This window comes from Elaeis guineensis, chromosome 3, assembly GCF_000442705.2.
Source record: "Elaeis guineensis isolate ETL-2024a chromosome 3, EG11, whole genome shotgun sequence".
NCBI classification, from domain to species: Eukaryota; Viridiplantae; Streptophyta; class Magnoliopsida; order Arecales; family Arecaceae; genus Elaeis; species Elaeis guineensis.
The window spans coordinates 92,337,746-92,350,954 of NC_025995.2; the positions used below are offsets into that span (position 1 = coordinate 92,337,746).

General features: G+C 35.6%; 1 protein-coding gene across 1 annotated transcript; it reads right to left on the reverse strand.

Moving 5' to 3' along the window:
* Positions 1 to 31: 31 nt before the first annotated feature.
* On the reverse strand, positions 32 to 9,920 carry LOC140856512 (uncharacterized). Its single transcript, XM_073253985.1, is given in 10 exon segments — positions 32 to 186; positions 294 to 472; positions 1,507 to 1,604; positions 1,607 to 1,718; positions 1,829 to 2,020; positions 2,099 to 2,308; positions 4,513 to 4,604; positions 7,436 to 7,693; positions 7,786 to 8,317; positions 9,263 to 9,920. Coding segments are annotated over 10 exon segments (2,316 nt in total). The 5' UTR covers positions 9,776 to 9,920; the 3' UTR covers positions 32 to 56.
* Positions 9,921 to 13,209: the final 3,289 nt, after the last annotated feature.

The window sequence follows — 13,209 nt, forward strand, 5'->3', positions numbered from 1 at the left end:
CATCCTGGAATTAATTAAATATTACTCAACGTCATTACAAGCATATAATCTGGAGATCAAACAAGCAAACTAGTATTCAAACATTGATGCACCTGGAATGCAGGCTTGATAGCACTAAATAATAAACCAATCTCTTGCTTACCCAGACCTGGCAGAAGTGCGGCTGCCAAGTCCAATAAGAGGGCCCTGCAATGAGATGACAGGTACAGCATCAAATATTGCACAAATGCAATTAAGGTTTTCATGAAGTAGTTTTCAGCAAGCTTCTAAAAATAAACATAGTAAGTCAATACCTTGAATGTGAGAGTGATACTTTGTCAGATGAACTGTCAATTTGCATTGAGTTAGAATTGCTATCTTGCTTCATTTTAATCACTTCCTGAGTCACCTTCAACAGCTTATGCATGGTAGTCATGAAGAATTTCTTGACTACCCTTTCATCTGATATGGAAGCAAACTCATGGATTGCACACTGGAAGGTAGGGAAACACAAAATTCACTTTCCGAAAGTTAACATACCACAAGCACAACAAGCAGGAACACAAATATGGCATATACTATTTTTAAGACTGGATGGCATGAATGTCCTATTTCTAAAGAAGCCGCAATTGGAGAGTTCAAAAGCTATTTTTACAGCTTCAAGAAACAGAAAAAAAAGGCAATGCTTATAGACCAATTACAGGCTATTAAGGTTATAAATCCCATGGGACAAAAGTGTCCCGGTTTCCCCATGGAACAGGACGCTCGACTATCCCATCCTATCCGGACAGCGGTTTCGATCATACAACCTGGTAGATATCCTCCATCTCTCTATCCTAATTTTTTTCTTTCTTTTTTTTTTGCTTTCTTTTTCTTCTACCTTCCTTTCTTCCCTTTCCTTTTTCTTTATTTTCTTATCCCTTCATTTCTTTCTTCTTTCCTTTTTCTTCTTCCTTCCTTTCTTTTTCTTCTCTTTTCATTTCTTTCTTTCTTTTTTCTTCTTCTTCTTTCCTTTCACTTTTTTCTTTTCTTTATCTTTCCCTTTTTTCTTTCCTCTTTATTCTTCTCTCCCTATGTGAATGAGTTTCAAAGTCCCAACCCTATCCCGGTCCCGTTTTCTCACAAAAATGGGACGGGAAGGCCAGGATGCCTCCTAGTTCGCTGGGACGTAAAACCTTGCCAGCTATTAAACAAAGGCACCTCTCATAGTACACTATTGTCTTGAACATCTTGCATCAATATAAATGGTGGTCTACCCAGAACTGGAAAGTAGATATGGGTAATATAGATCAAGATAAATCCATACGGCCCATTCACATGACCAGTTTCTGACATGCACATCTAAAAGCACAAGGGATCTGTAAAATTCTAGGTGCAAAAACAGATTACAACAAATTCTGATGATGCTATTAATGGATGGATACCCATATATTATACTGAAAAGAAAAAACAAGCATCTTAATTGCACTCAATGCCAAATGCGAGATCTCATATGATATTAATTGGGAAAGTAAGAAAACAATGTACCTGCAAGCATCCACCACTTTCCTTTGAAGATGTCAAGAAGACTTCAGATAAAACTGATAAAAACTCTGAAGAAAATGACTGTATTGCCTTCAAATTTTGTCCGCTACATCAAGTGTACAGTGATCTCTTGCTTTTCTTTCAGGTTTGGATATCTCATCATCAGACACAACAGAGTTTCCAGATAGTATGTCCTTGTTCTGTTGAATCAGAATCTACAAATGCAAATAAACAGAAAAAGAAACAAGATAAGAAGCCACATTTTATACCGTTACAGTATTCGAATCGGTATAAAGTATTCGAATCTGGATCATGAACATGAGACCTGCAAGCTGGAACATATTATGCCACGCAGACTAGTCTCTTGACGAAGTGCATCACATAACACTTTCTGAAGAATTTTAAAGCTACTGCTAGTATCAACAGGATAGTTGCAAAAGGCAGGCAACAAAGACCACAGTGAATATACAAGGCCTTCTGCACTCCTAGCTGAATATACCCGTCCCTCCTTTTCAAGCTGTAGCATAACAAATTTTCATTATTATAGGGCTGCCTAGAAAAAAGACGTCAACTTATTACATGAAAAGATTTGTACCTTCAGGGATTTCTGCTGTAGTCTTCTGACAGTTTCCAAAATCTTTTCTGTAAAATATCTTAAATGGGCGCCAACTATGTAATGCTTCAATAAAGGAAGCAACCAAACATTAGCATCAGATATATCTTCAGCATCCAGATTGAGAGGCAAAAGGCATAAAAACGCATGAGGTCCCAAGGCACCAAGGGCTGAACCGACACACTCATGAAGCTGCATGTTGACAAAGTAACCACACAAAACAGAAACAAGATAGTCATCTGGATTTGATATTTTAAGTATATTTTTAAAGTCGCATCTAATTATACAATACAATATTAAATGAATTGATAAGCATTACATGTAAAGGCAAATATTTTCCATTGAACGTCTCCAGATAGGCAAACAATTATGGGCCCAGCAGATGCCATCTTAACTCTCAATGCATTAACTTCACCCTCTTCTCATAGTTCCTTCAAATTAGTGTTATATTCCAGATTCCAGTTCATTTTCATCAAACCAGATTAATGAATAATAATGAAAAGATATCAATTCTGCAGATTTGATTACAGATCTAATATATTCCAGATATGCATCAGCTAGCACCCCAAATTATATTCTACTAAAAGATAAATACTGGAGGCGTGTGGAGCACAAATAACTCTGACAGACCAACAGCTTTGAATGAGTTTAACCACAAAGCAGGAGCTGGCAAAGCTGAGAGGATAGGACTAAAGAAGCATCATGAGTAGAAGCAGCCAGCGGAGCACCTGACCCTAGTCCCCTCCAAGCTTGACGAGAAACACAAGTTTGGCTCCTTCGCCCTCTCCGGCCTCCCCTCCACTGCCTACCCAGTCCCCTTCATCCCCCTAGGCATCATAGCCACTGGCGAGATCTACACCTTGAAGTCTGAGGAGACAAAAATCTAGGAGTGCACCATCGGGGACATCGTGACCATCGATCTGACCAAGAGCCGGTTGATCAACCATAAGGAGCACCGATTGAAGCCGATCGGAGATGCAAGGCCAGTGATCGAGGTTGGGGGGTCTTCACCTATGCGAGAAGTCTGGGATGACATTGCTGGAAACTGTGCGTGCGGTGTGATGCATGGTCATGTGATGCATTGGGTGTGAGGCACAGGTGTGATGTGTGGCGGAATGAGTTTTGAATCTTTGAGAGGGAGTTGGGATTAGATTTTGGGGGGATTGGACCGTTCCCCCAACCAAAGGGCTGGAATGGAAGTCACCAATACCTATACCCATTCCCCTTCCAGGCCCCAACTCCCCCCAACGAAACACCTCCTAAAGGCCATTTTCTACAATAGGGAAACTTCAAACTGGTTCTTTGTTGTTCACCTTGACACAACCAACTTTGCCCTCAAGTCAAATGCAGCCAAGTTTGTTCCTCACCATGGTCTAATGCACCGCTCAGCATGGGGCATACCATACACTATATACCGAGAAGAAACCAATACAAAACTCAAGTTTGAGAAGGTACAGGCATTGTACCAAGATGTACCACCCTATACCAATCTGTACAAAAGCATACCAACCGATACCAATGCATACCGAGATAAAAATTATGAATAATGGCTAGAGAGCTGTTTCAATATAAATGCATACCATACCTACTGAACCAGTAAGGTACCAATATAGTACCCATACCACGATTTGTGGACCTTATTTCTCACTGTATAAGTGTATACATAATGGAAGTTTGTGCAGGCATATGAATGCTTTCTTCTTCTTCTTCTTCTTCTTTTTTATTTTTGTTCCGAGATTTGCACTTTCAATGCTAACAATCAGTAAGGAACCACCTAGTAGTGGACAAATGGGATGTCAACAAAAATCTGTCCATCCAATGCACCAACATTGTAGGTCAAGAGGATAAGATTGCATACCCATTTCAGCTTACTTCATTATGTGTACAATTTGACAACTAATTAATATGTAAAATGAAGAATTATTTATAGCATTAATCCTTACATAACAGTTGAAGTTGCTTATAAAACAGACTACTTTCATCTTCCCTGACGTCTTTGAAAGGCATCAGCAACCTTCTTTTAAGTTACAAGTTGGTTCAAACTCCAGACTTGGAATAGCAATTTTCAAAATTATCCTCCGACATTTTCACAAATCCATCAAGACTTGACTCCCTTAGATCTATATCATGTGCAAGCATAATTATACTGATACAGATAAAATCTAAGAATATTAAACTATTAGTTTTTTTGCCACCTTGTGTAGCTACAATCCATAGCGAACTTTGACCATCCGAAGTTTAAACAGTTTTGGCATTAAAGAGACAACATAAACATCTAGAATTGTTATAGTGCAACACCTCAATTTTAAGAAGAAAGAAACAATGTTTCTCTAAAACAACAGAGAGAAGAAAGAAACAATGGACATTAGCAAATGCAATGGATGGGGAAAAACTACCTGCTTTCTGTAAGGAAAGTCTTCATCCGACAACTTCTGCATATCTGCAAGGCTCCTAACCGCTCCGGCCATCAGATAATATGAAGATTCTCCTGAATGTTCCCCATTAAGAATGATAGGTTAAAAATAAGTCGAGCAGCATTCTAAAGAAGGTCTAGAATGAAATCATTCCTAATGAACCATTAACCGTAATGAAAATCTTGAAATGCTAAACAACAGTGATCAAGATATTCAGCATAAGGAAGCATCTTTCTTTGCCTCATGACAATGGGATGAGAAGATTTTTCCAATCCTTATCCACAAGTGCCAAATGGATGTCGTCTTACATGGGATCTTAGTAATGATCAAGACCATTTTTGTTTAAAATCTTCAACATGCATGCTTCTTCACATGGCTCACATTACAAAGATAAATAAATGAGAAGCAAAGAGGAAGTACTAGAAAAACAGATCTCTTCATAGTTAGCGAAAAGAGATCATCAGCATATCCTATAGAGCCATGAATTTAGTATCATGAAAATCATCCTGTGTGGAAACTGAAAACAATAAAGTAGATTTCTTTGATACCAAATGGTAATTTTCTCTTACAGAATAGGGATCCTAACTGATTGGCGATAGAAAAATTGAAGTTGATGAAGGGGGAAAAAAGGGAATCAGAATATAAAGAGGATAACTTGAATGAACATTTTGGAGTCTACAGGGGAATTTAATGACTGAATCAATCTCTAAAACACAGAAAAGTCTTCCCCTCCATATACAGACCAGGTTAATCAATCACCTGCCACAGAAAAATTGATTTAAGAAACAATATTGAGGTACAAAAACAGTTACTGATTTTACCCCACAAAATGTTAACTGAATCTACTAAAACAAAGCTTCAAACACTTGTACCTACAATTGTGACAGAGAAACAGATGCCCAACCAACTAGGAAAGGGTCCTCTCCGAAAATTAGCTTGCCTAAGTGCTTTGAGAGGACCCACCACTTATGCTCAGTGTTATCATGGGCATTGAGAAAGTGCTCAAGCAGTTTACCTTGGTGCACATAGAAAGAGCACCAACATTCTTAGAGAGATTTCATGCTTCACTGCCAAGGTGGTAAGCTACAAACCATCTAGGCCTGCAACCTACCTAGATAATTGTAAATCTAGTAGGTATCCACCTTGACCTCAATTTTCTATGCAGCTACTGAGGTGTTTGCCTAACCATCTTGTCACTACCATTTTGCATAGGACCCAAGTACTTTTTTCAATATATTATACATAATTCAAGTACAACACTAACATGTAATATTTTGCCAACATATATTATAAGATATAATAGTTTTTAGACAAATTTATAAAAATTCAATCATGCATCTCAGAATTGCATCTGTTCATAATGATACCCTAGATATAATAATCCAGCCTTGGCACAACTAATTGGGATCAGCTTTATGGATTCTCATGCACCAAGCAGTCTTACTAAGGGCCAAAGAGGAAAACATGTTAGAAAAAAAATATATGATTCAAAAAGTACCAATCTCAAGTTTTACTTTAATATCCTACCAACCAAACACATGCAATGAACATCCTGAACAAAATAAGTATAAAGCTTTAAATTATATCATATATAAGAGTTAAAAAGAATAGTGGAAGCTCTCTTTTTAAATTGTGTTGTCACCCTTTAAAACAAATGAATTAGCATGGACCTAGGTTTGTTTAAAGAGGAAGAGAAAGCACTATAAACTTGCATCCTAAAAATAGTGATCAGCATACAATTATCTTTTCCCCTTTTTCACAGCTAGGATTTCAGTATTCTCTTTTTATTCTCTTTTTATAATTGAATGCCCTGGAACATTTAACTAGCAATTAGTTATGCATTATAATGTAAGGGTATATTTGGTCGAAAAAATGATGGATAGAATCAGAAGGAAATATTCTCCAAATTCAAAACTGTTGTTTCTAGTATAGATAGATGTATGTTTATGTGCAATATTGCATGTGGTTACCATATGCATGCATGAATATGTAGATACATGCATGTACAAAACACAAAAATTAAGTTAAAACTACACAATGCAATATTAATTCATCCAGTTGACATGATAAACTCCCCCCCCCCCCCCGAAAAAAACCCTTTCTTCCCATTTTCCTTGTTGCAGCTCGCGTCATCTCCCTTGTTCATCTAATCATGTTCGTTAAAAAATAAAAACTAAGATCGCTTAAAAACCTTTGATAATCACCAGCTATAATTGGATGAAACTAGTTTGACCACAAGGAAAAAATCCAGGTCAAATCAAAGAATAATTCTCATGGCCAGATGGAGCAAAATTTGGCTGTTTAGAGTCATAACTAATATGAACCATCCTGTAAGTATGATTTTTAAAACTTACTGATCTAAGAGCAAGTCTACTCAAACTTGTTCAAGCTTACAGTGTGCAATTTCATAAGTACATTGATGTTTCTCTAGGAATGTAGTCTATTTATTTTGAAGTAATTTGTACTGTTCTCCACTTATGTGCATGATTTTAATAGCAAATTCAAAAATGTGATAAGCATGCAACACACATTCATAGACAACTAGCTGCACATCAAGATGGAGAAGGTGAAGAAGGTTGAAGCTGACTCAAAATTTAATTAGATGAATTTTGACAACCAAAGTTAATATTCTGATGCATATGTAGAAATAGATGTTATTAGTTACTTGATCCATGGTGACTAAATTGGAACTCCGTTTCAAGTGCATCTGAAGCCACTACCACTAGCAACCGCTTAGTCAATTATTCATAGCAAAACTTATGTCAGATTCTATACAAGGCATGCCTCTACTTTCTATTAAATGACAAAGGACATAAGTATTATGAGTTCCACTAATTTAATTGATTTAGCAGCTGCGTTCATTGAAGGCTTGCATGCAGAAGAAAATACCGATTAAAAAGGCTACCTAATTGATCAAAGGCTGTTGAAAGAACTTGAAAAGACATGTCCCAGACTGCATTATAGCGATAACCAAGGAAGCCTTCAATTATGGCACATATCTTTTCAATGATTGTTGGCCCAGATTTTCTTGTCCCTCCATCACTAGTCTTGATTTGATCAACACCCTGCTGGACCAGGCTTTCATCAAGGCAATAGCCAATCAAACCCTTTAAAGCCTCTGTAGCAGCAAATATGGCTTCCTCATACTCACTCGCTAAGATCTCTGTCAGATGATAGAATAACAAATTGATCATTTTATTTACCAAATAATCTAGTCAAGATCCAAAATCATGAACTGCTGAAAGCTAAACCAACCTCCAAGGGCATTAAATGTGATAGGAAGCTTCACGATGCATATATGCCTGTTTAGCTGGTAAACCTTCTTTATACCAACATTGAGCAAGCGCGCTGTTGATGCCATCCCATCTGCCGATTTTTCCTTATCAGTAATGGATAATGCCAATGAACACAGCAGATCTAGCACCACTTCAGGAGCAACCTCTGAAGTTGGACTGCTGCAGAGAGACTGCAAAATCTCCAATATACTCCTTGTAACAACTGACTGCCGCAGATCCAACAATGGCTTGCAGTATTTTAGAATAACATTTGTAGACTTCATTGACATTAGAGGGATACAGTCCTTCAAAGCATTCAAAATATATAGGACCTCCATAGCTCCCCTAGGCCCTTCTCTCTCTGCAGCTGAACTCATAGGATTAGATCCACCAGCAAGCAGAAGAAACCTCTCAAAAATGGCCATGATTCCTTCACTTGCCGACACCAGAACTGACAGCCCCTGGAAACTTTGAAGTACAACCCGCAGACATACATGAGACTGCTTTCTAACCTGTAGTTCATCCATTTAACATTTACCCATGTTATGCTGTGCCCTTAGAAAAAGTAACAAAGTAATACACCACCAGTGACAACCTTTTGATATTAACTTGGTGCAAGTAGCCTTTTTTTTAATGAAAAATAAGTCATTTGCATTGGCCACCCAACAGAATACAATGACAATAAAATGATCTTAAAAATATTTATTAGTAGTAAGCAGAAAGAAAATAATAGGGAGTACCAGAGAGCCAGGTAATCAAAATAAAAATGATACAATCATTTAATTTCCTTGTTAAATTTACAGAAGAATAAAACAAGAAAGATTAATAGGATAACAGGTCAAAGGAATCCTCTATCCGTCAATTACATAATCCAACGACCCAACATGATATTGTTTACAGATATGAGTGCACAAGTTCGTAACTTCTGATGCCATTTGGCTTGTAAAGAAGTTCGTCATGAAAAACCAAATAAGAGACATCTAAAACATGTAGAAATTTGTTAAACCAACATCAACTATACTCCTAGTCCCACAAAGACCACAAGCATCATGTAAACAGAAATTTTCAATAAATTATTGAGTAGAAAGAGTGAATAAGCTAGATACTGATGACAGGCTTACACTGCTAAATTCAAAAAAAATCTCAATATTCCAACTTATTACATCTCAAAATGAATTCATGAAACTAACACATAGGTTGCGTATTTTTTTGAAACTTTTCAAGAAATATCAGATTTCTTATCATAGGCAAATAAAGCATGATAAATTTGTTGTTTTGTACACTAAAGAACATAAAATATTGGGAAAAAAAAACTTTTAATACATGGAAACCACAAAAAATCAAACAAGCACAAAAGGGTGGGAGCTTTTCAATACAACAATCGTAGGATCAGAAAGAAATACACAACTCGGAACTCGGTACTTATATATCAAAAAGCAATAAAGTTTTCAAAGTACCTTCGGCCGGTGATCCGTGACAAACCCAATAAGCACTCCATAGAGAGTGGACACGCTCGGCCAGTTCCCCTTGTCTCCAACCACGAGGAGATGAGAGACGCACTTCAATCCAGCCTTCACGCCACCCTCCGGCAGCGACCCAAACCCTAGAATCCGAACCAGTATCTCGGCAACCGAGGCCCCTTTACTCCTCAGGACGGCGGAAGAGACCTTGGGGAGACCAATGGAGAAAAAGGAGAGCAGCGCGGTGGCGACGGGGTCGGAGCCGGAGGCGGGGTCGCGGGACAGGCGGTCGAGGGAAGAGGCGGTGGCGCCGAAGTAAGCGACGGGGGTGAGGGGAATACCCTGATCCTTCAGCGCCTGGACCATGGTGCCGACGGCGGCGCAGAGGTGCTGGTGGTCGTCCCTAGTAGAGCTGTGGAACCGGGCGAGGACGCCGGTGGCGAGGTCTTCTCCAGCGGCTTCGTCTTCTGGGAGGTAGGGCATCTCGCCCTCCATCTCGAGGCCCTCCATGGCGAGGGAGACAGCTTCGAGGAGAAATAAACCCTAGAGACAGCTTCACTAGGGTTTTCAAGGGGGTTGGGGGAGGAGCATAGGGCGGCGGAAGTAGGCAGAGGGAACAGGTAGAATTCGGGACGATACTTACGTAAACAGATCGCAAGTAAGAGACAAATTGGGTTAATTATAGTTTTAGGTAGCGTTTGATTGCCCTTATTTTAGGTGGAATAAGGGTTTATTTTATCTTATTTCCTTAAACACTTTTCAAAATGATAATAGGCCCATAAAAATATCAATCCTAATCAATCTATATTAATTATATATTAATTATATTTTATTCTCCACTACTTTAAATAAGCTATTCCATATTGAATCATAAAATAATATATTCTAAAACCGATCTTTAATAAAAATTAATTACATCTTAGTTATTTACATTAATTACATCTTATTTTCGATGGAATAGTAAATTTCTAACCAAATAGAAATTTAGAATAGACGTAGTGAATAGATTCTCTAAAAATTCATATTTCTATTTCAGAAATATTAAAAGAGCTACCAAATACTATCTTAATCGTGAAATTATAGATAAATCTCTAGCTTTATTTTTAATTTAAAAATAGTTTTCCATATGAGTTTTATATAAAAGTAACTATCCATTCAAAACATAAGTTAAAAGTAATAATCCATTTTATCTGAAATTATTTTTATATCTTTATATCTTTATATCCTTTAAAATACTGCAATATTACATTATCATAGTGCAGTATTTCTTTACAATAAGATTGTGTTACATTATATTAGTATAGTATTCTTTTATAATAATGAAGTATTGCTTTATTATATTATATTTGTATACTATTCCTTTACAATAAGATAGTATTACATTATATTAATATAATATTTTTTTATAATAATACAGTATTATTTTATTGTATTATATTAATGTAGTATTCTTTTACAATAATATAATATTATATTATCATAGTGTAGTATTCTTTTATTATAGTATTACTTTACAATAATGCAGTAATATTTTATAATAGTGTAGTATTACTTTATAATAGTCTAGTATTATTTTTATTATAGTACAGTATTATTTTATAACAGTATAGCATTACTTTATAATAGTGTAGTATTGCTTTATAACTGCAAAGGCAATTAGATCATTTCATCTCATTTGGATAGTTGCTTTTAAGTTATATTTTAAATGAGAAGGATCTTTTACTTGAAACTTAAGCGGGTAGCTACTTTTAAGTTTAAAATCAATTAGGTATTTCTCATTAGTTTTCTCTTCTTTTAAATTTAAAAATCTAAAATTTAGTCTACATGATTTATGAACTATTCTAATAAGATCCTTTCTCTATATTCTCATTATTTTCTCTCATCAGAAATTCCAACAGGATATATTTATATAGCAAAAATAAATACTTAAGTAGCACAACATGTCTAAATGAAAACGTGGCGTTAATCAAAATAACATGGCATAGATGATATGGCATATTAACGATGATATGACATAACAGATAAAAATTTTTATTTGATGGCGTGGCAAGAATAGCAGTCATGGCATGTGCTATAAAATTTAATATCTGAATGATCAATTATTATGATACATTAGCATTCATATACTACATTATCAACCATATGCTATGTTATCATCCATATACTATGAGTTATATTTTTGATCCTATAAGTTTCACAAATATTTTTACATGAACCTTGTAGTTTAAAAAATTTCTAATTAGATCTTTTGATTTTCAAGTGTGATTTAGTTTTTCGGCCTGATGGTAAAATAGGTGATAATTCTAACGAAGAGGCAACTTACTATATGCATTTAAAAAATCAGAGATAGTGGCAATATTCAAAGTAGGGAGGCTAAATTCGGATCCAAATATAGTCCCAACGTAGATCGGTTCAAAAATCTGAAGACCGCCATTGTGGCCATAGCGGCAATGTTGGAGAAGTACGTAGGCTCGGCATTCTCAATTTTGCTGTTGCCAAATTTGTTGCCACTATAGAATTTTTTTTTCTTGAAAAAAAAGATCGATACTATGCCAACTAAGAATCTCGAAAATTTGCTCGACTATAGTAAAAAGGATAGGCTAAGAGAATAAATGAATCCGATGTAAAAAATTTACGAAGAGATTTGACATTCAAGTGAGGAGAATGTTTATGAGGATTTCACCTCTTTGGAGAGACACTAGCAAAAATATGAATGTATTTCGGACTTGTACCTCCTTCAACCTTAAAAATGATAAAACAATTAGATTCTAGAAGGATACTTGCATGGCCAAATCCTCCTAGCTTCAATATTTGTGTTGTATGAAAGAGTTTTAAAGCATAATGTCTCCATTGCTTCAGCTTGGAATCATAAAAATCAATGATGGCTTATAAAACTTTTCTACTCTTGAAGAGCAAAAAGAGCATAAATAAAAGAGAAAGAAAATAATTTTTACTTGTGTTTCGTTTATTCTCTTAATTTGCCTATTATACTTTAATGGAAGCAAACACCTGAGATCTTTAGTTGCATAATTCATGATTACCGACCCATTCATTTTCAAGGAGAAACTTAGCAGCAATAAGAAGAGCTCAGCAATGATGAAACTAAAAATACCGAACATGTGTACTTCTTAACTGTTGTCACTATGACCATAGTAGTGATCTTCAAATCCTCAAACCTGATCTACATCGGGACCATCTCCGAGTCCAGACCCAACTTTTCTATTTTGAATATTGTTGTCATCTTTAACTTTTTAAACACATGCAGTAACTCACCCGATATTAGAATCATCACCTATCCGACCATCAGGCTAATAAAAATTAAATTAAATTAAACTTAAAAATCAAAGAACCTAATTAAAATTTTTTGAAGTATAAAATATGTTTAAAAATATTTATTTATATTTATAAAATTTAGAGGGTCAAAAATATAATTTATATTATATGGATGATAATGTGGTATATGAGTGATGATATAGTATATGGATGCTGACATATCACTCAGTGATCGATCGTTTTTGAGCAAAAAATTCTACAACACATGCCACATCATCACTTTTGCCATATCATCTCTATTAATGCCACAACATCTTTGTTTAGATAAATTTTACTATCTAAATATTTATTATCACAATGTAAGCATCGATTATCTCTAGTTAGTATTTATGATAAGAAAAAATCAATGAAGTATAGGATAAGGATTATATTAAAATGGTTTGCAAATTAGATGGACTAAATTTTAGATTTTTGAATTTTATAGACATTTAAAACAAGGATAACTTCAGAAACTAAAAGCATAACTAATCCAAATAAATTTATATGGATGATCAACCCTATAGGTGGAGACAATAAGAATACATATTTTTTTAAAAAAAAATTATATTCAATTTTACCACGTGGCACTCTCACTTCTTAAGTCACTATCCAACCCGATAATGATAACAGAG